Genomic DNA, 25,347 nt, shown 5'->3' on the forward strand with positions numbered 1-25,347 from the left:
TCTCTTAGCTCCAAAATCAGCCTTAACACATTTGCCCAGATTTCTTCATTATCATCAGGACAGAGGGCAGACTTGCAGATGTGAAGTGTGTGTGTGTGTGTGTGTGTGTGTGTGTGTGTGTGTGTGTGTGTGTGTGTGTTAAATTCTTTTTAAAGATTTTTTTTTAAATTTAGCCACTTTACATCCAGATCACTGTCCCCTTCCCAGTCATTCCCTCCCTCACCCCCCTTCCCTTCTTCTCTGAGTAGGTGGGAGCCCTCTGGATATCCCCCACTTGGCAAGATGTGAAATTTTTAACAAACATTCAAACATAGCTGTTTTGAAGCTTCTAGTTTTCTTAGTACACATTGTCCCTCTAACCATTAATGATTCCTTGTTGTTCACTGTCAAATCCCACTGATTATGCAGCAGTCAGTGGTGATAGGTTCAGAACCAAAATCAGAGGTTTGGTGGGAACCAGTATTAGGGAGGTCAGTACGTTCGAGGGCCATGCTCCTCTACTCAATTTTAGAGTACATGGGATCTATGGAACGGTGGGAAACCTCACAACCACAGTTATATCACTGAACCAAGAGCCTTCCTCAAAAAGAATTAATCTCTTATGCGATGACTATACTTGGGAGGACAGAGGATATATAGTGTCTTGGGATATCTGGACTCTAAATCCAAGTTTAATTAAATCTCCACAAATGTAGAACATTGGTTTTAGGACAAGGCTTTATCGTAGCCAACTGAAAAGGTATTTTAAGTTCAGTTTTGGGGACTCCAAATCCACCATTCAGTCATTTCCTCACTACAAGGATGCTTAGAGATCTTCAGTTTATGGATGAATACCCATTTAAAAACACAAACAAACAAACAAACAAACAAACAAACAAACAAAAACCCCTTACTCAAACAAGGGTCATTAGAGTATTAGAAACCAAAGGGAAACTTCTGGACTTTACCTCTCAGAGTTTTACATCAGAGGGAAGATTGCTTTTCAGGTGGATTTTTAGAGCTTAAGGTTGTCAACAATGTGTAAGGCTCTGGACAATGGTCAGGGCAAAGATCGATAGTATCTCCAGCTGCATTTTTCAGATCCCTCCATAAAATTCTGCACAAATGAGTAACTCTTTGTCAATTATAGCCTGTCCTAGTCCTGCTCACTCAGTGAGCAGAACACTTGGATTTCACCAACAGGACCAGCAGTTTGAGTCTGTCTCTGTGCCACAGCCCCAACCTCTAGAGTCTGAACAGTCATTCTCTCCCTAGGACACGAGCCTAACATAATATGCTTACAATTGCCAGTTGGTCACTCCCGAGGAACACCGAGTGGCCATGCCCTGGTGGTCTTAGAAGAAAAAGAGATCCATCTTTATGAAATAGAGTACCTTGGCATATTACTGCATGCCTGTAATCCTGGTCCTTGACAGGCTGAGGCAGGAGGATTGTGAGAACCAGGCCAGCCACACAGGGAGATGTGTACAATTAAAAAATAAAGAAGTTAAAGAAACAGTAACCAATTGTGATGGTTTGCATATGCTTGGCCCAGGGAATGGCACTATTAGAAAGTGTGGCCTTGCTGGAGGAAGTGTGTCACTGTGGGGTGGGCTTGGAGGCCCTCCACCTAGCTGCCTGAGGAGGCTCAGTCTGTTCCTGGCTTCCTTCAGGTGAAGATGTAGAGCTCTCAGCTCCCCTGCACCAGGCCTGCCTGGATGCTGTCATGCTCCCACTTGATGATAATGGACTGACCCTCTGAACCTGCAAGCCAGTCCCAATCAAATGTTGTCCTTATGAGAGTTGCCTTGGTCATGGTGTCTGTTCACAGCAATGAGACTCTAAGACACCAACATCTACCTGTACAGTAAGTCCTAAGAAATCCTGAGGAGAAAGGGGGGGGGGGATTCCTTCCGATGACATGATTGAGCATTTCCTCTGATGGAACATGATGTGTTGTATACAATAAAGAGAAGAACACTTTGGATTTCAAAGTGCCATTTATATGCCATTTATATTTTTTGTGTGACGTCTGACTAACTACCAGGTAAACCAGAAACTTGCCCAAAATAGAAGAAACAAAATGTTTTGCAACTTGTCCATCCCAAAGCTGTAAGTTTCTGTGACTACTGCTATATTGGCCCTTGACCCCTAGCCTCTCAGCTTAGTACCTTAAAAAGATAGACCTCCTTGTATGGCAAGTACTTTTCAAAATAAGCCAAGTCCAATTTAAAAATAAGGCTAATTTCTGGTTATTTCTACTTTTTTTTCCTAGTATACACTTAGGCTGTTCCTGTTATTGGGTTTGCAGCAAAACCATTTCTTTCTAGTTTTGAAACAGAAGCTTGCTAGGTAGCCTGGGGTAGTCTCTCAAACTTGTGTTTCTCCCATTTTAGCCCTAGGGTGGCTTAGACTAACCCAGCACATAGGCTATTTGAATTGGAGAGTATGTATTTAAAATGACAAACTTATGAAAATAAAGATGAATCCTGAAAACAAAAAAAAAAAAAAAAAAAAAAAAAAGATAAACCTCAAATCTCAGAGGGCTCGGATTGACCTGTGTCATGTGACACATGGCCTCAGGGGAACAAGATACTATGACTTGGTCGGATCAAACATTCATTCCAGGTTAATCTCAACAGTGAAGAGTTGCTGTGGAATATCTGTCATTTAGGAGAAGTTTTTCTCCAAATGAGCAGATGTGTTTCTTTTAAAGGCAGTTAAATCTGGTGTCAGACTAAACACTACATACTGACTAATCGGCTAACCTTAAAACTATAGCCATTGTCTTAATACCTAAAGATGCAGGATCTGGAAATTAACGACTCAAGGTAACAATAATTATTTGGAAAATATTACATGAGCTTACCTTATCTTTTTTTTTTTTACTTAGCTCATTTACTAATGTTAATTTTCTAAAGATCTTCTGTAATCACACCTTCTTTGAAAGGGCCAGTAGCTGGGAGCCATGATGACCCAACAGTGTTGGAGTCATGACATAGAAGAACATTGGATGAGGACACCACCAAGCCGGGACCATGAAATTTTCCATGGTGGACACTGCAGGGCTGATTTACAGCCCTGTTAGTAACTGTTCTCTCTGTGGGACAGACCCTGGCTTGCAAACATCCAATTATAAAGCTAAGCATACACCCTGGGCTGCCCTACATAAACTGAGCATGTTCTATTCTCTGTCAAAAACCACTATGCTCACTCTAAAGCACTCTGTGAAACACAATGAAACAAGAGGCTCTATACACTGCGGGAGCTAAAGCATTGTTTGAATGGGTTGCTCACTTGGAACACAATTCATAAGAAGCACTTAATAAAAAAATCCTATTGAATGACCCTGCTCCTAGTGACTAACAGACTTCTACCACGCAGGAGGCAACCGAATACATTTCTGAAGAAATTATTTACCATCCATTAGGCTTCATTAATATTTATTTTAAAGTTCACTTTTTATTGTAACAAATATAAAGTCATTGATGTCTTATAAATTTTCAAAAATGCTTTAAGTACAAAAAAAATACATTAGTAAATGAGAGAGCTAGGTGATAGTATTTGGTATGGATGTAATATAGTCGACATGCACAATGATGTCAGGAAAGCTCATGCACGATTGGAGGTGAAGGGGGGGGGAGACGTGATTGCTGTGCTGCTGATTATAAACTCATGGCTTCCGTCAGCTTTCTTTCTTCAGGGATACCATTTACCTAGAACCGGGATAACAACACAAATGTGAGGTAGGCAGGCTATGGCATGTTTAGATCTTGAACATAAGGCTTAGTACAAGATGGCCTCTCTTTTTTAAATGGATACAATGTTTATATTACATTATTACTAAATGTTCTAGCTAACATACAAAATGGTGGATGGCTTTATGTCTCCACACGTATGTATCTTGGATTTTGCTCATATTTGAACTTTATCACCTTTATTTTAATTCTCCTTTCCTTTGGTCTGGTCCTCTTCATCCCATCCATTCCCTGCCTTGACCTAAACAGAATCACTTCTGCTTTATGTTGTACATAGGACACATTCATATATATCATACTGTAATATCATATGTATCTTATACCATACCATATATATCATATAGGGCACATACATACATACACACACACGTCATAAACACATACATGAAATCTAGATTGCAAGAACTTTTCTTTTTATTTATTTATTTAATTTTTTGTATTAGATATATTTCTTTACTTACATTTCAAATGTTATTCCCTTTCCTGGTTTCCTGTCCAGAAACCCCCATCCTCTCCCCCTCTCCCATACGGGTGTTTCCCCCATCCACCTCCCTTACCGCCCCCACCCCCAAATACCCCTGCCCTGGAGGTCCAACCCTGGCAGGACCAAGGGCTTCCCCTTTCACTGGTGCCCCAACAAGTCTATGCAAGAACTTTTCTATCATCGTAAGTTAAAAATAATAATTGTTCTGCATTATTTTTCTGTGTTTGATCTTAAGAGAATAAAGGGATTAATTCTAGATTAGCACTTCTTTTCTTAAACCGAGCTATAATGATTTATTTTCTCAAAAAGCCTGAAAACTTCTCTCAATAAACAAGCAGAATGAGGTTGACTGCGGGATGTATGACTGTACCTTTTAGCAGTGGCTTCAAAAACACCACATGTGTTGGAGGGGCAGAGAGAATGTAAGGACCTGAAAGAGGTTGAGCCTTGGACCCAGTCCAGAAGGTAGTTCTATTGTCTGCCCTTAACTGCTCTATTACCCCAGCCAGTGCTCCAGCCCAGCAACACAGCATCACCAGCGAGTTCACTCGCTAAACTTTTGATGGGAATTTAAAAGAAAACAGCTAACTGCAAGAAACAGGTTGCAAATCAGCTTTCGGCTGATAAAGTCCATATAGGCAGCTATAAGTAGAATGACTTGCTCCAAGAGATGACCTGAGAGCCCTATTGCCCTTATAAAGAGAAAGCCCATCAGAGTTTCACAATAATCATGCACAGATCAGCCCCTCCACACTGAGGCAGCTCAAAGGTACTCTTGAAAATACACAAAGGGCCCCAGATCCATGCATTTGCAAATACAACAGAATAAACTAGAAGCCTGGAAGAACAGCATTTTAATGTAAATGAATAGAGGGAGGATAAACCTGTAACTGTCCCTTAGTTCCTCCCCTGTAGGCCTAAAGCCCCTGAGTTTTAAATGTTTGGGAGGCAGAAAGAGCACAGGTAACACAGTGGTCTCCCTCCTCTTAACACTCAGACCCTCAAGAGGCTCACTGAGAGAAGAAAAACAGCAAAACAGCCAAGAGGAAAGAGTACCCTCTAGTCTGTAACGTGAGTCAAAGTGGAGAAAACCTAAGAAGACAAGAGAGTATCGTAGGTCAGTCTTAACCAGAAAGATGAAATCTTTCAACCGAAATGCCTCCTCCCCAAAATCTCTTTAGAAAGGCTGGGAAAAAATGAGGTTGAGAAGCCAAAAGACCTCTCAGGGGAAGCCCCTTTAATAGGGTGAGCACAGTGACCCAACCTATCAAACAAGTACCATCACTACTGGTACCATCTTAAACGGCACCCATTCAAGATGTCTATTCTCCTATTAGGCAAACAGTTAAAAAAAAATCTACATTTTTCACAAGTCTCAAAAAATATTTACGATTATCCTAGAAATTCTGTGGTGTCTACTCATTGCACGCCTCAAGTGAGCAAGAGTTAGAAAACTGACAGCTCAAGAGAGACAAACCTCCATGGTTAGAGAGAAAGGTGCTGTATCATTTTTGTCATATTCATGTGTGATGGCTTGCATATGCTTGGCCCAGGGAGTGGCACTATTAGAAGGTGTGGACTTGCTGGAGGAAGTGTGTCACTGTGGGGGTGGGCTTGGAGGCCCTCCTCCTAGCTGCCTGAGGATGCTCAGTCCGTTCCTGGCTTCCTTCAGGTGAAAATGTAGAACTCTCAGCTCCTCCTGCACCATGCCTGCCGGGATGCTCCCACCTTGATGATAATGGACTGAACCTCTGAACCTGTAATCTAGCCCCAACTAAATGTCATCCTTAGAAGAGTTGCCTTGGTCATGGTGTCTGTTGGTGGCTAAGACAGTCATGTTCCTTTAAATTTTTTTTTTTCTCTTTAAAAAGACAGGCATGGGATTAGAGATAAGAATTTGAAAGTTTTCCTCTTTCAGTGACAAATATTTATAACTAAGTTTGTTTCCTCATCAATCTCCTGGACGTTACAGAAGTGCACCACCCGTCAATATATTGAATGGTCTACTCGAATCACATTAGCATTTAATTAAATGAAGCAATCAAAACCCTAGGAACAATTCTGATAAACATCATCTTATAATTAAAATCTGATGAAAAACTTTATTATACTTGCCTCAAATCTTTGAAAAGTTGTCAAACGAAAATCTCCTTAAATTCCCGAAAGCAGTAATAGAGGAGATAATGCTGAATGAAAACATCCAATACATTTCTACATGTGGCTGGCATTTTTTGGAGACTCACTTAATGGCTTTTCCCACCACAAAACCACTATTCATACTTAGAATTCCACACTCAACTTACATTTTTAGAACTTCTCTTGCTTTCCAAAAGAGGAACAAAGGCATTACTGGTTGCCTGGCAATTCGAACTAGGAACCAACCACTAATTAGTAGACAATCGTGAATAAGTTAAGAATGAATGAAATAATTGGCTGTGGAAAATTTTTAGGGGCACTTGAAAGAACTGAACTTAAAGAAAGCAAGTCTTGGGGAAACAGAACAGCCCAGGGAGATTGGTCCGCCATCTTGTCTTTGCTGGTCATATTCTAATGCCTTTTAAAGCAGCTTTAAAGCCAGGCCAACCATTTCTCATTGATCGCCCTGAAGGCTCAGCGATTAGTCACAATGGCTGCCCTTTGTGAGAGTCAGTTTCAACCTGCTCACTTACTGAGACAAATCCTGGACCCATCCAAGCTAAAAATCTTTTATACCAAAGGAAAGAATAGGGAGTTCCTATATAGAAAGGGAGTTGAATTCAGTCTTTCTTAATTAGACAAGACCTCCGTGGATGCTGCTGCTTTAAGATCATTTACCCTTTGTTTGTAATGATGCCAATTTACGCAGTAGTTTAAGCCATTATCCTGAGCTTCTCAGTCTAATTAAGGAATGATACAACTGTTTTGCCTTCCTTGATAAAGACAAAAGTGCCATCAATTATACAGTGCTATGATAATCTTTTACTATATTAGCTTCGTCCATAAACATTGGATTATATCTTAGTACTCACCTGTAGTCTGCTGTTGGGGGATCTGAGTCTGGTGTGGCAAGTTCCTAGAAATGATTAACATTATTGAGTAAAAATGTATTTGCACAGTGGTAAACAGAGACCAAGACACATTAAGATGGAGATCTGCAAAGAGAGCTACCACTCGGATAATGGGCTCGACTTCTACTCCCCTCTCTGGAGTTAATTCATGAGGAAACTGAAGACCAAGGAAGACAAATAGCAATTTATGATAATGTCCATGAAATTCTTACCACACGCCATAAGAGAACTCCATCATGATTTTACAACCTAGGTCTTATTAAGTTTTCTATTTTCTTACATGTGAAAAAAGCCTTGGAGTTCGAAAATCACACAGCTAATAACAGTGGATAAAGATATAAACACAGGGATGACAGCAATTAAATTACTGATGTGTACAATCTCAAACTAGGTCTAGATCACGAAACCGGTATCTATGTATGCATACACATATATGTCTACATGTGTACATACATCGTCATATCATACCATCATCACTAGCATTTTGTATTAGCTTTGAAGGCATATCACCACCTTTATTCACTAAATATCCTATCTTCACACCAAAAAAAAGCCATTTCCCTGCCTGTACTAGTAAGTATTCCAGGTCCCCCTTGACCTTTCCCTTTCTAGTCCCAAAGTCAATCACTGGGGTCTCGGGACATTTCTCAGCTTTTGTTAAATCTGTTCCTTCTTCTACATCTTCATGTCTCCCTTGGAGCCTCTGACAGGTCTGATGTATTTCTTCATTCACATTCTTCCTCCCTTACAACCCACTGCTGACAGATGACCTCCCAAGACACAGATCTGTAACACACAGCTCAATATTTCTTTATATCTATTGGCAAATTCAATTTCTGGCTTCTTTAGTATGTCTTAAGCAGTCAGAAAACTATCTGTACCCCCCCAACACACACACACACACACACACACACACACACACACACACACACACACACACACACACACACAGAGAGAGAGAGAGAGAGAGAGAGAGAGAGAGAGAGAGAGAGAGAGAGAGAGAGAGAGAGATCGAGATCTGCCCCCTATATGAGAAACAAAACCTGTTGGGGTGGGGGAAGAACTTGATGAGCCTGCAGTTGTCTTTGCTACAGCAGATATAAATTACTTACAAAACCTGTGTCTGTGTTTGTTTGTGGCCCTACCTGTGTGCTGTCCCAGGGGTGTGGTCAGAAGTCAACCTGCAGGTTCCAGTTTCTCCCTCCACCATATATGGTGGGATCGAACAAAGTTTATCTATGCTTGATAGCCTCTGCTAAATCATCTCACTGACCCTTTTTTAAAAAATACATAGAGTAGATACATATTACTCTTAGGAGTAAAAGATTCCATAGGAATGTATTAAATGTTGAAATATTTTAATTAAAAAACAACACCTTAGGGGTTGGGGATTTAGCTCAGTGGTAGAGCGCTTGCCTAGCAAATGCAAGGCCCTGGGTTCAGTCCCCAGCTCCGGAAAAAAAAAAAAAAAAAGAAAAAAAAAACAAAAACAACACCTTAGAAACCATGTTTTTGGGGTCTGGGGCGATAACTCAGTGGATTAGCCACTTGCTGGACAAGTACAATATCAGAATTCAGATTCCCATCACCCACATAAATGCCAGGTAGGTGTCAGTCGGCCCATAATTCCAGCCCTAGGAAGACAGAGACAAGGGGCTCTCTCTGGAGAGGTGGATGTAATTAGTTTAGGAATCAGCTCCTTCTGATTTTGACTGAGAGACTCTGCCTTCCTAAACAAGGTAGTTTCCAAGGAAGATTCCTGTATTACCCTTGAGTCTTCCATATACGCATATGCATTCTTCATGCACACACATATGGGAACGTGTATGTACATGCACCACACATAGATATGGTGCAGAAAATAAAAATAAACAGGACCTCTTCTCTAGGTTTTTCACTCTCTAAGCACTTCCAAATTAGGTAATAATTAAGCCATTTAGTAGGTATTCAGATGTGCCGACTGCTATTATATTTTTTCTGCATTCAGCATTCTGTTGATCCAAATTGCCTTATTAGTAAGAGCCATCCTAGTTTGTTAATAACTCTAAGAGGAAAGAAACATGAAGTCATTTTTGAATGATATATGCAGAAGTGAGATACTTGCAAAGACTCGGGTAACAGACACACATTTATTAACATGTAGATGTCTAATTTCTATATCAAATTTTATATTGTTCTTCATTTATGAAAATATGTGATTTAGATTGTCGATGGAATGAATCCCAGAGTCAACCTTTTCGAGGCAGTAAGGCGTGTCCACGTGGTTTGTTTCTCTTTAGTAGTGCAATTCTTTAGCTGAAATCATACAGAGAACTCTGATGTACCAACAAGGAACAAAGGAGCTAGGAATCTTGCCTCCTGTGATTTCTTTGCCTCACTTGAAGTCCTAAACGTGTCTAGGACCCCTCCAAGACAAAGAGTTTGACAATCCCTCATCTAAGTCACTCCTGCAAGGCAAAAATCTCATGCTCCAAAGGGGCTGGGGACAGATGACTTAGTGAGTCAAGTGCTTGTCATGCAAGTATGCTGACCAGAGTTCAGATCCTCCGAATCTACGTAATATGCTGTCTGGGTATGTCAGGCTTCCTATAATTCAAGGCTTGGAGGCAGGGGAAAGAGACTAAGAATGTGTGAAGGAAACTGGCCTACCCTACACTAAGGGCCAGGTTCCAAGGAACACCCTGTCTCAACCTAAGATAGAGAGCAATTAAAAAAGATGTCCCATATCAGTCATGGGTATATGCACACATACCCCCCTCCCCCACACAGGCTCACCTACATGCTCACACCATACACAATAAAGAAACAAAAATACATAATGAAAGAAGTGGAAAATAGCACTTGCTACCTGAATATTCTTTAAAGTCTCCAGTGGTTTTGTATGTTTGTTTGTTTTGTTTGTTTGTTTGAACAGGTTCTTACTTACTGTGTAGATCAGGCTAGCCCCAACTCACAGAAATCTCCCTGCCTCAGCTGAGTGCTAGGATTAAAGAAGCATGCCTAGCCTAAACTCATAATCTCTTCTAAATGTCTTCGAGTGTTTAAACAAAAAAATAAGTCTCACTTAAAATATTAACAAAATCAATTCTCATCCAAGTTAAGGAAATTATTTAATAATTTACCCTAATGGTTACATCCTCTTTTACTACTGGGCTTAGCTTATGTGGTTTAGGAGACATTTCTTTTGGTTGGTTTGTTTGTTCAGAAGTTTACAGAATGTACTTATGTTGGTTTCCTTCGTGAAGGTCAAAGAATTGATTTAGAAGCCATAAAGAGACCAGCTGTGCATTTAACAATGGAAAATCCCAAGACCTTTATTATACAACCCGGAATGCAATTAGATGTGCCCTGGGGAGGAGGGTGGGAAGAAGCCTCATTTCAGCTCCTCAGGCATAACTGACAAGGTTCCAGTCCACATTCAAAACTGCTCTAACACTTTCCCTACATTCTGAAACACACTTCCTCATTCTCCACTTCCTGCAGGCACACAGACACCTGAAAAACAAATGCTTCACCCTACATGCGTCAACTACATTTGCCAGGAAAGGAGGGGAAAAGCCAGAGTTGAAGTGTTCTGATACAGGCAACTCTTAGTCAAAAACCCCAATTTTTCAAAAGCTGTAGACAAAGGGTACCCTAAACTCAAAGTCTGTGTTTGGATAAGGCTTCTGGAACCCCACACTCGTGTTGGGCCCCACAGCACATTCTTCAATAAAATATTCTTTAAAAATCATTGGTCAAAGTCAACCCAGGCCTGTCACTTCCTGGAACTTTTCTTTGGCTCCATTGCCAAACTTTTACGGTCACAATGGTCTTGGGTGGGTGATGAGCAATTGTTGGTTGAAGAACAGATACCCTTAGAAGACATGTGGAAAAGGTATGTGAGAAAGTCATTTGTACCCTCAAGTTAGTCTGGGGATTAAAAACAACCAACACTGCATCCGGCTACGTCTGAATGCTGGTCATGCTCTCCCTAAGCCTGCGAATGAAATGTTGGATGAGTTATATAGAAGGGCTCACACATGCAAATAGGTTAAAGAAAAACAAGTTCTGTGTGAACAAGTAGGAAGCTTAAGTGGGGGGATTGTGGGTTCAAGGCCAGCCTGGGACATTCAGCAAATTCCAGTCCACCTGGTCTATATGAAGTCGCCTGTGTCACCTAATGTAGAGAGGTGCTCATAAACATACTTTTGCTGGCATACCAAATAATATACCTCCCACTCACAATTCTGGGCTGTGATGAAGAGACAGCAGTGGGGCCTGTGGGAACATGTCCATGTTCGACAAAAACAGACCACTATAAGCAAGTGGACAGGAGAGTGGGGTGAACTTCAAACGGAGTACCTATAATCCTTCAAAGAAAGGCCCTTTATAAAGTCATAAGACTATTTAGAGTAATTAAGTTATTAATGGGCCTATGGAAAGGTTATAGTATGTAAACTGCTGCATTATATAGAAAGCCAAGAAAAACTGTGATTCTCTGAATTAATCGCATTATTTTCCAATTTTATTACCATTAATTACCTGCATCTAAATAGAAAATTGTGCAAATTAGTCATTGCACAAGCTTCATTCTTTACGAAAGCAAAGGTAATAATTTGCACATTAGTAAACAAGTGATTTGGAGGAGTACACAATTATCCGTTCTTCGTACAACTATTTCAAGGTAATTTACATTGTTGGCTCCCCTGTAGAGTAAGTCAATGGATAAGGCGGATGATTATCAACCGATTATGTGGCTTGAAGACTTAGAAAACAAAATGATTTGCATAAAGACACAGAATCTACGCCAGAGCTTGGTGGGGTGGGGCAGAGAAGGCCTCAGTGTGTGAAATGTCTTTTAAAATATGGCCACATTTAGCTGCAAGGAGTAGTTACATTATTTGGGAAAATTGCCAATTATTTTAGCAAAGTCGATATTGCCAAAACCTTCATTTTTTTCCTTCTTAAATGAGGGCTTGGACCTACAACTCTTTTTGCTGAGAAATTAGGAAATTGGAAGAGGAGAGTCAGAGAGGGTTACGCAGAGCCTGGAAACACTAGTAAGGGTTTAAAGGAGAAAACTATAGTTTTAACTAAAATCAACATTATACTCTATAAGGTGTACAAAGGAGGAAGAATTCTCCATCTGAATTTTTTTTCTTTAAAGATTTAATTTTTTATTTATTTTATGTCTGAGTGCACTGTCACTGTCTTCAGACAGGGTTAGGGCTAGGGTTAGGGTTAGGATTAAGGGTTTAGGGTTAGGATTAGGGTTTAGGGTTAGGGTTAGGGTTTAGGGTTAGGGTTAGGATTAAGGGTTTAGGGTTAGGATTTAGGGTTAGGGTTAGGGTTTAGGTTTAGGGTTTAGGGTTAGGGTTTAGAGTTAGGGTTAGGATTAAGGGTTTAGGGTTAGGGTTTAGGGATTGGGGTTTAGGTTTTATGGTTAGGGTTTAGGGGTTAGGGTTAGGAATAGGGTTTAGTGTAATTGTTATGGTTTGGGGTTTAGGGTTAGGGTTAGGATTAAGGGTTTAGGGTTAGGATTTAGGGTTTAGGGTTAGAGTTTAGGGTTAGGGTTTAGGGTTAGGGTTAGGGTTTAGGGATTGGGGTTTAGGGTTAGGGTTAGGATTAAGGGTTTAGGGTTAGGATTAAGGGTTTAGGGTTAGGATTTAGGGTTTAGGGTTAGAGTTTAGGGTTAGGGTTTAGGGTTAGGGTTTAGGGTTAGGGTTTAGGGTTAGGGCTAGGGTTAGGGTTTAGGGTTAGGGTTAGGATTAACGGTTTAGGGTTAGGATTAAGGGTTTAGGGTTAGGATTTAGGGTTAGGGCTAGGGTTTAGGGTTAGGGTTTAGGGTTAGGGTTAGGATTAAGGGTTTAGGGTTAGGGTTAGGGTTTAGGGATTGGGGTTTAGGTTTTATGGTTAGGGTTTAGGGGTTAGGGTTAGGAATAGGGTTTAGTGTTATTGTTATGGTTTGGGGTTTAGGGTTAGGATTAGGGTTTAGGGTTTAGGGTTAGGGTTTAGGGATTAGGGTTAGGATTAGGGTTAGTGTTTATAAATTAGGGTTAGGTTTATGGATTAGAGTTAGGGTTTCGTATTAGGGTTAGGGTTAGGGTTTAGGGTTTAGGGTTTGGTCTTAGGGTTTGTGGTTAAGGTTAGTGTTAGAGTTAGGGTTAGAGTTACAAAAGGATTAAGGTTAGTGTTAGTTTTAAATTTAGGGTTAGGGTTAGGGTTAGGGTTAGGGTTAGGGTTAATACAGCTCCTAAACAATTCAAAAGGCATCAGTGCTTTTCTAGAAAATTCAGTATTTTGGATCCTCCGGGCTATACTTGCTTCTCAAGGCAAAAAAGTATATATTGACTACATTTTCTAAGGAATGTTTATCCCTTTATTTATTTTAGTTTTCAAGTTTCATTGTTTTGCTCTCTTATTTGGCCACATTTTTAAGTTACTACCCATCAGCCAACCTCCCCCCCCCCCCCCCCCCCCCGGCATTTCTTTCAAGCAGCTGAAGAATTTAATTAAATGTCCACAGGGTTAGCTGCAGATGCTCACAAAGAGCCCAAACTTTACAGATAAAATCCACCAGGCCTCCCACTTCAGGATCCCACCCAAGCCCCTTGAGGGACAAGAAAATCAACCACCTTTTAAAACAGCAGGTGACAGAATGAAGGTGTTTTCTGTACTGGTTACACCCAGTCAGAAAGTCCTGGAGGCCCTGCAATTCTCACCTCTGGGATCTCCATTTCCACCTGCCTTCACTGCCCTGATTTAGGGATGACCTCTGCCTTGCAAAACCCCCACTGAGATCCCACTGAGGCATTTGATTGTCTTTCAATTTAAGGACATCAAACTCTGTGACTCTGGAACTTAACTTTGTATAAAGAGTACACCTTCTAGTGTTTTGGCTAAGCCTTCAGTTAAAAGTATCACCCCACCCTCCATGATTCTTTGGGTCAATGATATTTACATTTAAAAATCACTCCAAAATGTGATTTCTAAAACTGAAACGCATGAAATGTGTGTATTCATTGAGAGACCCAGACAATGGAGGAAGGAAGCCCAGAGCCTGACTAGGCAACAATAGGATAGGGACCACTCCCCTGAACACTTCACACTATCAAGGCACTCCCGAAAGTCTAAGGAAGAGCCCAGAGCAAAGGAGGCCAAGGAAACATGGTGACCTTAGTAGAGTGTCCTTAATAAAATGTTGGAAGAGGAAAAGGACATAACTAGAAACTAGAAGAATCTAAAATATCTAAAAAATGTCTAGGTAACAATAGCAAAGCACCATTGTTAAGAAACTTGCCATGGCCACAGGTGAAACCGGTAGCACAAGGTGTTAAGGAGAGAAACTAACTGGAAGGAACTACAGAGTCTCCATTATCTTTGCAGTGTCTGGCCTTGTACCTCCAAGATCATCCTAAGCAAGGATCCCATGAAATTGGTCTTCTGTCTCATCTCCAGGCGAAAATATCACCATGTGTTTGTATTGTTTCAGCCATCTGAAATGTAAAAGGAGCCATGTTCTCCACGCTCCCCTTTTCTGAGCACGTGGCGTGCCTCTCAGTCCTATCCCTTCCACTGTTAGTGTCCGGTAGCCCGGCTCAGAGGCTCAGAGATACCGTTGAGGTCAATGGCCACACACTATCCAAAGTGGCTCTCAGAAATGGGAAATACTCTGGTCTCACGCTGACCTCATTCATCTTCGTCTATTGTTAAATTTATCACCTACACATGAATATGCCTACTCTTGATTGATTTTAACCAGTTTATGGTGTTAGTCTGGAGCCCAGACTATTGTGCCAAAAAAAAAAAAAAAAAAAAAAAAAAAAAAAAAGAAAAAAGAAAAAAAAAAGAAAGAAAGGAAGAAAGGAAGACAGACGATAGAAAGAAAGAAAGAAAGATTTCTCTGTATGAGATAACTGTGGCGCCCTTAGTTACACACCGCTGTTGTGAGCTTTCTATACCTTTCAAGTGGATTGGCTTGGTTAAAAGACTAAATAATTTTTTATGGGCCCCGAAGGAAAGCTTTGAAAGGTCCTGAGTCTTACTTCTAAGTTCATTCAAGTGTTTGGACATATCGCTTTGGCTGAATGTTTTTGCTGCCAAAGCTGAAAAAGAAGCATGAAATGCTGTAGCTGATCAAACTCTTTATGAAAGACAGGTTTAGCACATTCGATGTGTGAGGCCGAATGCTAGCCCTTTCACAAAGGGCTCGTGAGGAAACACAAAGCAGTATTACTCAAGCACACACCTGGCCACAAGGACCGTAAGCTTGCTCAAATAAATATCTCATTTTCGCCTTGAAAACTCCGTTCCATCCAAATGACCAAAATATTTATCTGTCTGCTTGATGGCTAAAATAAAACTTTTAAAAAATATTATTTTCAGTTAAACTGTAAAAGTTGAGAATCTGTAATAAAAACTGTGTTGATGAATCTGACACAATAAATTCCCTATTATCTGGCATAGTTAGAAAATGAGGTTAATCACATATTCTGGCTTATAGGGAGTTACCATAGAGACCGTGCACATATTATCCATTTCCAAGAATAAAAGAAAGATAATATACACTCAACACCGAAACAACACCGAATGTAATTTAATTTTCCTCTGATGAGTCAGGCACACTTGATGATCCCACGGTGCCTCAGAACAATCACTGGGAACATCATCAATTATCTACGGACCCTATTTATTCAGAAGTGTTAGTTAATGGAGCTTTTCCATTAGCAGAAATAGGAATAATAGAAAGGTTTTCCAGACTTCAAAACACATATATGTTGAAATTGTTGCAAGTTCAGTGTAATAACCTATTGTACTCGCAAAGAGCTTATCTGCATAAGAGTGGTCTTAATGGGCTCTGGAAAGGCCTGAGAAAGGCAGACACATAAACTAGCAGAAAATTTTGGTTTGTTTATATATCAATAATAGTGGTGCAAAATCCAGGACCCAAGAAAATCAATTTTTTAAAGGAGATAATTTTATTCTCAACATCCATGACTAGAAAGGATGTCTTTAAAAGCGGTTGCAGCCTTTCAGTTCTCATTTAGACATCACTAGCCTACCCTCACTGCACTACACTCATCCTCGTTTCTCAACTCACCATAGGAACTGCTGCTGTATTCTAAAGTTTTAAAGCATCAGGATGTCAGCAACAGAAACATTTCCAGACCTGTGGTCTCTGGAAATTAGCCATCCTCACCCTTAACCACAGATTCCAGACGAATCCCGTGACATAACTTAGAGGATAAAGACTCTAGCCACAGAGAATAATGACTTGTCTGATCCCTAGGACCCACATGGTGGAAGAAGAGAAACAACCTCTATCGTTTGTCATGATCACTGGGTAAACACTATAGCATGCAGCCCTCCCAGAATAAAAAAGGCACAAAAATGAAAACAAACAAAATCTGATTTCCAAGGACACTTACTAACTTCAAGTTTTGAAGAGTATGAACACTTCTCTGACATGTTACACAATGTAGGAAACTGTAGTTAAGTACCAATGATGATTCTAAAATTTGGATATGATCTAAAAATTGGATCGATGGATAAGCTGGATATTATTAAAATATTCTTAAAACTACTGATGTTTCTTGTCAGTCCCTAATATTAGTAAATGGGGTCTTAGACTAGCCTATAACAATGGAACACTAACCTTTACAAAGAGACTATATATGTACATACTTTCTCTATATTAAAATTAAACATTGTGAAACTTACATTTGCATATCACTAGTATAACATTTATTTCCAAAATCCTAAATTCAAATGCATGCAAAGTTTCACACTATTGAAAGACACACACACAGCCTTGGCCTATAAAACCTAAGTAGATGAGGTTAGAAATTGAAGACACATTTATAATTATGTTATAGTTTAAGTGTTTTGGGTAAATGCACAGACTGTTTACCCTGCTCTATGTAATTATTGTTTGATATTATCTAGCATATACGTTTTATATAATGATAAGTGAGCACTCTCAACAGAAAAAATATGTTCAACATAGTTCTCAGATAAAGTTTCGTGTGTGTGTGTGTGTGTGTGTGTGTGTGTGAGAGAGAGAGAGAGAGACAGAAGAACAGAGAGATTTTTCTGCACATCCATTCCATTTACTTTAATATAGGAAGGATAAAAATGTGACTTCTTGTTCTTGGGGCAACTCGATTTAGCCCATTCTAAGACAAGATGAAAAAGAAAAAAGAGAGCTACATTCTAAAGTTTTACCAACCACTTCATATATCAAAAATCTAGTCTCTGAGGATATGCAATTCCTCACCATGTTTCCCCACACCGAGTCACGAGAGTCCCTTTCCTGGCTTCCTGACCATTGTCTCTAAAGCACAGAAGATTGGCTATTAACTGTATGTTCATCTGGACATGGTAGCACACGCCTGTGTTTCCAGCACTTGGCAGCTAGAGTAGAACCAGAAGTTCAAGGCCAACCTGGGCTACAGGAAACCAAAACCAAAACCAAAATAATCGCATGTTGGGAGCCTGGAGAGAGTTGCTCATTTTCTATACAAACCAATCATAGAGAGAGAAAGAGAAAAAGGAACTTAAAAATCATTTATGCAGAAGAAACAAAAATTGTTTAGATTATATAGGTCTATGGTATTGAAAAAAAAAAGTTAACCAAACCAAAACCATCATTTCTTAAAAACAATGGGACTGTCATATTTTAGCCTCTGCCTGTCTCTTCAGAATGACTCATCTTTGGACAAACATTTGAGTTATTATCAGTGTCAATTTCTCACACAGTGATGTTGATGGATTTTTATGACTAGAGGAAAAAACCCTTGAACTGATTCTACTACATTTATATCAAGCCAAGTGATGCTATTTTGATACAGTGTTCTCCAATAATAAACGAACAAAACCAGTAATGGTTAAATGCTATGGTTTGGACAGATATTTGGTGAAACCCCCATGTATGCCGGCCACTGTGCTTCCATAAGATACTCACGGCTGTGTCTGCATCAAGGGCATGTTGGTACTGTCGTAGTTGTCCGTGTGCATGGGAGGTATGATCTCCCCAGTCACTGGGTGAAACACGGGGAGTGTTGACAGGGGCCATGCAATCTCTCTGTTTTTGGACATGTCTCGAAGCTCCTTGGTAGATTTCTGAATAGAGCTGTGATGGACAAGTTGGATACTATACAAAAGAAGAAATAAAACAACATATATTTAAAATGATGCACTAGCCTTAATGAGTTGCCTATTTGAAAAGGACACATTTTTTTTTTCTTAAAAGATAAGACATTCGTGCTTTGGGGAGAGATGTTCTATAAACTAGCTCAGAGAAACATACATCTTATATGTCTTTATGTGAAGCTCAAGTTAAATCTTAGCTAGGAAGCGCTATGTTAATATTAAAGCCCAAGCCATAAACTAGTTACCTATTTATTTCCTACGATTAAGAGAAAACTCTGATAGTGTTTTATATTATTGCTTCTGGTGGGGGCATTTATAAATACTCATGGGAGTTCATTTTATAGAAGGTTATTACTGCGGATTCAGGAAAATATGTAAGAAAGGCCTTGTCATCTGTCCTCTGGTTTATGGAGATGTAGACTGGGAGATCACATACTATAAATGGCATGTTAATATTCTGAATCTGAAATGGTCTAGGTTTAATGTTTATCTAGGTTGCCTTAGGTTTTGAGCCCTTTTTATTTTTTTAGCGTCTACCCATCCTAAACATCTCTATTTAGAAAGCAGCTTTCAAGTTTGTGAAGTCAAGTGTGAGCGATGGTGTGAAAGAAAGGAGAGCATGAGACACGTGGGGAGCATGATGGGTAACCGAGAAGCGACAAACAATGAGAAAGAAAAATAACAGGAAAGAAGACACTTACTCTGGGGTTTGCATGTTTCTCTTTTCCCTAGAAACAAAACAAAATTTATGAATTAAATAATAGCATTGATATTCAAAAACATTAAGACTATATGCTCATGGGACCCTGTGGGATGTGGCAATGCTGATGTCGGGACTCAAACGCAACCAGGCAGCATTTGCCACCAGGGTTATATATTACTTGGATGAGTACACATACAGTAATGGAATACTGATGAGAAACACACAGAAAAATGGAAGAAAATGGAGATTAAGAATCAAGCTCTTGATTGAAATAAACTCTATGACATAATGAAGTCAGGCCACATGAAGAATGGAGAATGTGTTACTTGCTGCTTTATGAGGTTTTTGAGCCTTTGCTTTGGTACCCTGACTTCCATGTAATCTCGGGAGATTATCGTAATTGACATAGATGTCCGGAAAGTACTAACTATTCATGAAGGGGAGACTCATTACTCAAATGATACCTTATTTTCATTAATTTACTCCTCGGTTATTTTTTTAATATATTTTAAACATTTAGATTGTGTCACCCTGTTTGACAGCAGAATGACTTCAAGAAGAATTCTGACCCTCAGTTTTCATCACACTGACTAAGACAATTTATTTATTTAAATGCAATTACCATGTCAATAGACTGCTGTCTCTGCTCACACAAGATGGCTTGCATAACTGCTGTGTCTAGCCTCAATTATTCTTGGGACTGTTTTTCTATCATGAATTTATATCTAGCCATAATCATTTCTGAATAAAGTAATTTTGGCCCCTAATTTGGTTTGCTAGACTCCCAACTAACTACTTTAATTCATTTTAAAGGAATAAAGTACTGCTGTTTGATCTGAACAAAATTTCAATTCATTTACAGTCTATTTTATGAACTGGACACAACTTTGCTTTTAATGGACATGTCTATATCACTGTCTGAGCGGGCTTGCCAATTCTTTATTAGCGTTTGAAAGTACTCACACTCCTTCCCGTCGGCAGCACATGATATAAGCGAGTATTAGGAAAAGAACTAGTGCTACTGCCGAGGGCACAGCCAGGGTAACGAGGAAATCCGTGTAATAGTCTCGGCTTTTCAAAGAATCCGAAGGGGGCTTGTACTCCCCACCATCGGGCAAAATGCCCTCGCCACGAACCACTTCCTGATAGGTGGACACTTGCTTTGTTTTATCAACCTGATATAAAAGAAGACAATTGTACATCCAATTAATCACTGCCAACAGTGTGCGATTTTAAGATCTAGATATGCCAAAACAGTCTTTGACAAATCACCTTCAAAAATCAGTTGTTTTTCCAATTAGTTTATTATCATATTTGTTATTCATTACTGGAGCTAGGGGCAAATACGAATAAAGGTAGTAAATACTATATCTTGGCCCACCTTCCCCATCCTCACTCACATAAGCACTCATATACCCTCATGTACTCAAGATATGTGTGTGCACGCGCTTGCTTGCTGGCTGCAAAGCAGAAATTGTTGATATCAGTATGTACATCTCTTGTGAGCAGCATCCAGCGCAAATGTTTAACAAACCGGATGGTAAGCCAGTGTTCAGGCATGGTTTGTAAGGTTAGTGGAATAGAAAAAGGGAAAAACAAAAAGAAAAGACGATTTCCAGCGTCTGACTCCATCCTTCTTCAAAGTGGCTGACACTAATTTTAGGAAAAAGAGCAGAACACACCCCAGCCAATGGTGTGACTGGGTATTTTATGGACACCATGCCTCCTTCCCTTACCCATGTTTACACATCTGCCTTGATTGTGGTCCATTTAATTCTACTGAGGTTTTTACTGAAAGGCACCAAAAAGGTAGCAACGTGAAATTTGTTTCATTTGATGATTTAAAAAAAAAATGTTGAGAGAATTATTTTTGGCCTTTTTCAACATTCTCTGCTGGAAAACTCCACCCGCCCAAGCCTTTAGTGCCCAGAGGAAAATAATCAGTCCTCTCCCTCCTTCCAAAGAATAGCTAAAACCTTGATTTCCTACAGGTTTTTTTTTTTTTTTTAATTTGTAGAATTAGGAAACTGGTTGTCTAACATAACCTTATGCTTTTTAAAATTTAAGTCCTTATTGTTTTCATTTAAAAATATTTGTTACGCTTGTTCTACGACTGTTATTTGTCTCTGTTTTACTTTTAGGTGGTGTACAGCCCTGGAAGGTCTGTCGTACACAGGAAGAACAAGCTTGTGGAGGGCAGGGGTTACAGGCAGCCCCAGCCCAATGACTTCTTTGTTTAAGCCTCCGTGTGTGTGTGTGTGTGTGTGTGTGTGTGTGTGTGTGTGTGTGTACTATTTAAGAAATACCCTTGTGGAATGATGTGGGATTTAAATAAATACATATACATATAAAATTAAAAGTGAAAAGTCTCAAGCTTTTCAGTTCCGAGAGTCTTGCCATCACAACTTTAAAACCCAAAACAATTTTTTTAACTTTTAGAAGTTAGGCAGTGTTGCTCAACATAAATTCATGTGACAGCAGAGCCACGAACAGAATGTTGCTGGCAGGCTCTGTTGTCTCCTGGTTGCTGAGAGGAATGTGTGGAAGTCATGATCCTAATTGCTCCCTCACAGATTTAGTGACTAGCACCGTGACTGAAATGTTAGGCTCTATAATATTACTATTTACTCAAGATTGTACATAAGCCAGTATATATATATATATATATATATATATATATATATATATATATATATATGCTTAAGAAGGCAGAGAAAGGGAATAATTTTTCTTAGATGCAGGGCAAAAGCCACAGGGAGTGCTAAGCGTTGCAATTCTAGGCCAGTAATGTGTTCCCCGGCCAGCACCAGGCCTGGAAAGGTGCCTGCAGTTGCTCCTCTAAGACACGAAGTGACAGGTGTGCTTATGTGTCAGTAACTTTGCTCAAACGTCAGTTTTAAACTTAGATCTAAATCATTCCCTATCAATCATAAAAAGTCGACAGAAGTTATATTCAAAGGTCACTAAACCATTAAAGATCATAAAAGCATTAAAGAATCCAAATAAAATTAAAATACTGTATAGAAAGACAAGGCACATCTTAGACAAAAACCGAAATATTTTAAGTCTTTTACATGTATGTGAGTGTGAAACCACTTGCAATTTTTTTAGCATTCAAATTCAAGATGTTCATAGAAGAATAAATTTAATCAATAAAATAATTTTAAGGTGGTTTAAAAGAAACTTACAGAGTTGATACATTTACTGTAAAGCTGTAGACAGAATATTCTCCCTTAGAGTCGTCCCATGTCTGCTGAGCTCTGTCATTTGAGTTTGCAGAGCACTGGGTCACAGCAGAACACAGCTTTTTCTGCACAATGTTATTGTGCTCTGTTCTTTCCCTCCCAAAGGGAGCTGGTGGCAGCACATTTAAGGAGACCTTTTGCACTGGCTCCCCAGCGTCTGCTGCCTTAACAGCACCCTGGATGTCCAAAAGCTTCATCGGGACCACCCGCCAAGCTAATCCAGCCTCAGAGACTAATCAAGTGGAGAGTACAAAGGTGGCGAGACTCTTCCTTAAATGGATGTACCATCATCTAATTTGCCAAATCCTTCAAATCAAGGAAGTCCACACAGTTGACAAAGAAAGCCTAGGATTTATTTCCAACAATGCAGGTTCTAGTCAAAAGGTATGTCCAGACACATCATTACTAATTAAATTTGCAAAAGCAAAGTTGTTTTTTAAAAAAAAGAAGAAGAAGAAGAAAAAGAAGACTCACCAATGAAATCTTGCACCAGTCAATGTAAAACTGAGTTCGGAACTTTTTATCGCATGTTATCACAGGTTCCATTTCTTGACTGCACCTTAACTGATTCTGTGGATTTTCAACTTCTCGTAAACAAGAAGAAAATGCAACGTCGGCACCAACCATGACATAAACACTGTAAAAAATATGAAACTCTCAAGTTATCCTTTAGGAAAATCGAAAACACTGGGGGAAAGAAAAAAAACAATTTACCCCTGAAAGCAGGATTTATCCTTTTGAATTGAGGGATTAACTAGAATCATCTCTGAAGATAGGAGCCTAGGCTTTCAAAGCAGTGATTCATGGAGGGGCCTTCTGTTGTCCATTCTTGTATTCAACCAATATTTACTGAGTGCTTAGGTGTACCGGGCACTCTTTCCATTCTATCTGAAGGTCTGGAAGTTCTATTTCATGCTTTCACTGAATTCAAATCAGCTAAGCGCTCTATGTCCTGATCATTATAATTGTCAGACTACTTGCATTAAGATTCTCCTTCAGATACATTTGTTAAGAAAAGAGCCCTAACCCTAAAATAACGGTTGTAAGTAAGGGCTCTTCATTTGATTTTTCTCATAATGCAATGATGACATTATACCCTCAGGGGGCCAAGCTCTCTGTCGACTTCATTATTCCACTGGACACCTCTGTCAGTGTTCTGAGCACACAGACCCCTCTTCTGTGTTTGGATTCATTTTGGATCTCTTCAGCGAAGAAGTTAATGTAAGAGAAAATGATTGTTTGTTCACCAAGAACGAAGCAAAACATGTTTTCTCAAAGAGTTCCCTGAGCACTGTGAGGAAACAATTCTCCTGAGTTGAGAAATGAGATTTCACAATTGAACCTATGACAGTGGCGGCTGTGACAGGAGCAGTCACAGGGAATCTCCAGAAGATAGGGATCTTATCAACGTTCCGGAGAAAGAGGGAAAACAAAAAACAAAAACCAAAAAATCTAAATTACTATAATTTCTGTCCTTAAAAGAGAAGAATTAACTATCTACCTAATTGTGGCTAGCCTACCAAGGATCCAGCTGCCTTTGAGAAATACTTCAGATGCCAATTCGGAGACTCACAATGTTTAAGAAAAATAAAAGGCCTAAAAAAGAAAAATCTCCAGTAAATGAAACAACTTTGGAAAAGGCACAATGAAAGTTTCCAAACTCAAAGCTACAACATAAAGCTGGTGTGTACTACATGGAGTTGGACATACAAATCAATAAAATAGAGCCAAAAACCTAGAAGTCAACTCTAATATTTAGTAAGTGGATTACTGTCACAAGGGAGTCTGATAGAAGATAAACAGTATTTATAATTAATGGTCTTAGAACAATTAGGTATCCACGTGAAAATGAAAAAAAAATTAAATCCCACCACCACCATCTTATGCCATAAACACAAAATCAACTTCAAAACTGATGGAAGACAGAATCCAGTTTTGTGCCTAGCTAACACAGTAGAAGACTAACGATCACTTCCGTAGCCTACGAAACAAAACACACAAATAGACAAACCAACTGAGTAAACTGTAAAAAGAACCATTTCGGCTCTTTAGACAAATAAGACTTAGAGCAAACTAATGCCCCAGGAGTTGGGCAGACCAGTCAGTAGTGGAAAAGTGAGACTTACAACCCCCTGAAAGGAGGTTTACAAGCCACATTCTCTGAGGGGACCCTCGAGAATCTGGAACAGGAAACCGTAGCTACAGTTATGGTATTGCTGAAGGGTCAGCATGGACAAGCCGAGCGTCACAAACTCCACAGCAGTCTGGTCATGGAAGACCCTGCACTTAGCCGTTCTCACTGCCAGACCTGGTTCAGCCTCTTTGGGAAACAAGTGGGATTCCTGTGGTTGGCAGGAAAGAGGGAAATAAACAATTCTGGTCTTAAAAAGGCCTACCTACAGGGGAGACTAAGCTGGGGCTCAATGCTGGGATTAGTGTAAGAGTCCAGGAGACCTGGGAGAGAGACAATGAGGTCCCCTCCTTAATTGTCAACTGTTAATTACAACTGTCAAGTACCAACTGTCTATTACAGAGAAAATGAGACTCTCAGCTCCAAGGCACAGGCTCATTTAAAACTGAGATCTACACCCAGAGCTGGTGAAATTCCCCCAGTCCCACATTTTAACTACTCAACAGTTCCTTCTACTCAGACTCAGTCAGATGGAAACTAGAAAACAAGCAAATAAACGGAGGCAAACATCACAGCATGAAAAAACAAAACAAAACAAAAAAAACCAACAGAACAGTCTCTGAACGAGACCCAGCAACACTTGTCAACATAACCCGAGTTCCAAAAACAAATCTTAAAAACAGTTTTAAGATATTTTGAAATACATATAAAAAGAATGCCGTAAGTTTTCAAAAGTTTAGGGCAACAGCCAAGGCAGTTCTTCGAGGAAAATTTATAGTGCTGAATGTGCATATTAGAAAAGAGAAAGATTTAGAATCAATCCCATAAGCTTCCACGTTAGGAAGCAAACAGAACAAAGCGGCAAAT

General features: G+C 39.6%; 1 protein-coding gene across 20 annotated transcripts in view; it reads right to left on the bottom strand.

The window, feature by feature from the left end:
• Nucleotides 1-3,405: 3,405 nt before the first annotated feature.
• Nucleotides 3,406-25,347, bottom strand: part of Sgce (sarcoglycan, epsilon) — a 70,789-nt gene continuing 48,847 nt past the window's right edge. For 4 of the 20 annotated variants that reach the window (XM_087658436.1, XM_087658432.1, XM_087658440.1 and 1 more), the window contains 7 exons: nucleotides 22,824-22,986; nucleotides 20,068-20,279; nucleotides 19,103-19,129; nucleotides 18,214-18,402; nucleotides 7,230-7,273; nucleotides 6,337-6,371; nucleotides 3,406-3,695 (listed from right to left, as the gene is read on the bottom strand). In XM_087658436.1, the coding sequence (XP_087514562.1) occupies nucleotides 3,645-3,695; nucleotides 6,337-6,371; nucleotides 7,230-7,273; nucleotides 18,214-18,402; nucleotides 19,103-19,129; nucleotides 20,068-20,279; nucleotides 22,824-22,986 (721 nt within the window). In that variant the 3' untranslated portion in view covers nucleotides 3,406-3,644. 20 annotated transcript variants of the gene reach the window in all.

This window comes from Rattus norvegicus, chromosome 4, assembly GCF_021556685.1.
Source record: "Rattus norvegicus strain SHRSP/BbbUtx chromosome 4, alternate assembly SHRSP_T2T, whole genome shotgun sequence".
In the NCBI taxonomy this organism is placed as follows: Eukaryota; Metazoa; Chordata; class Mammalia; order Rodentia; family Muridae; genus Rattus; species Rattus norvegicus.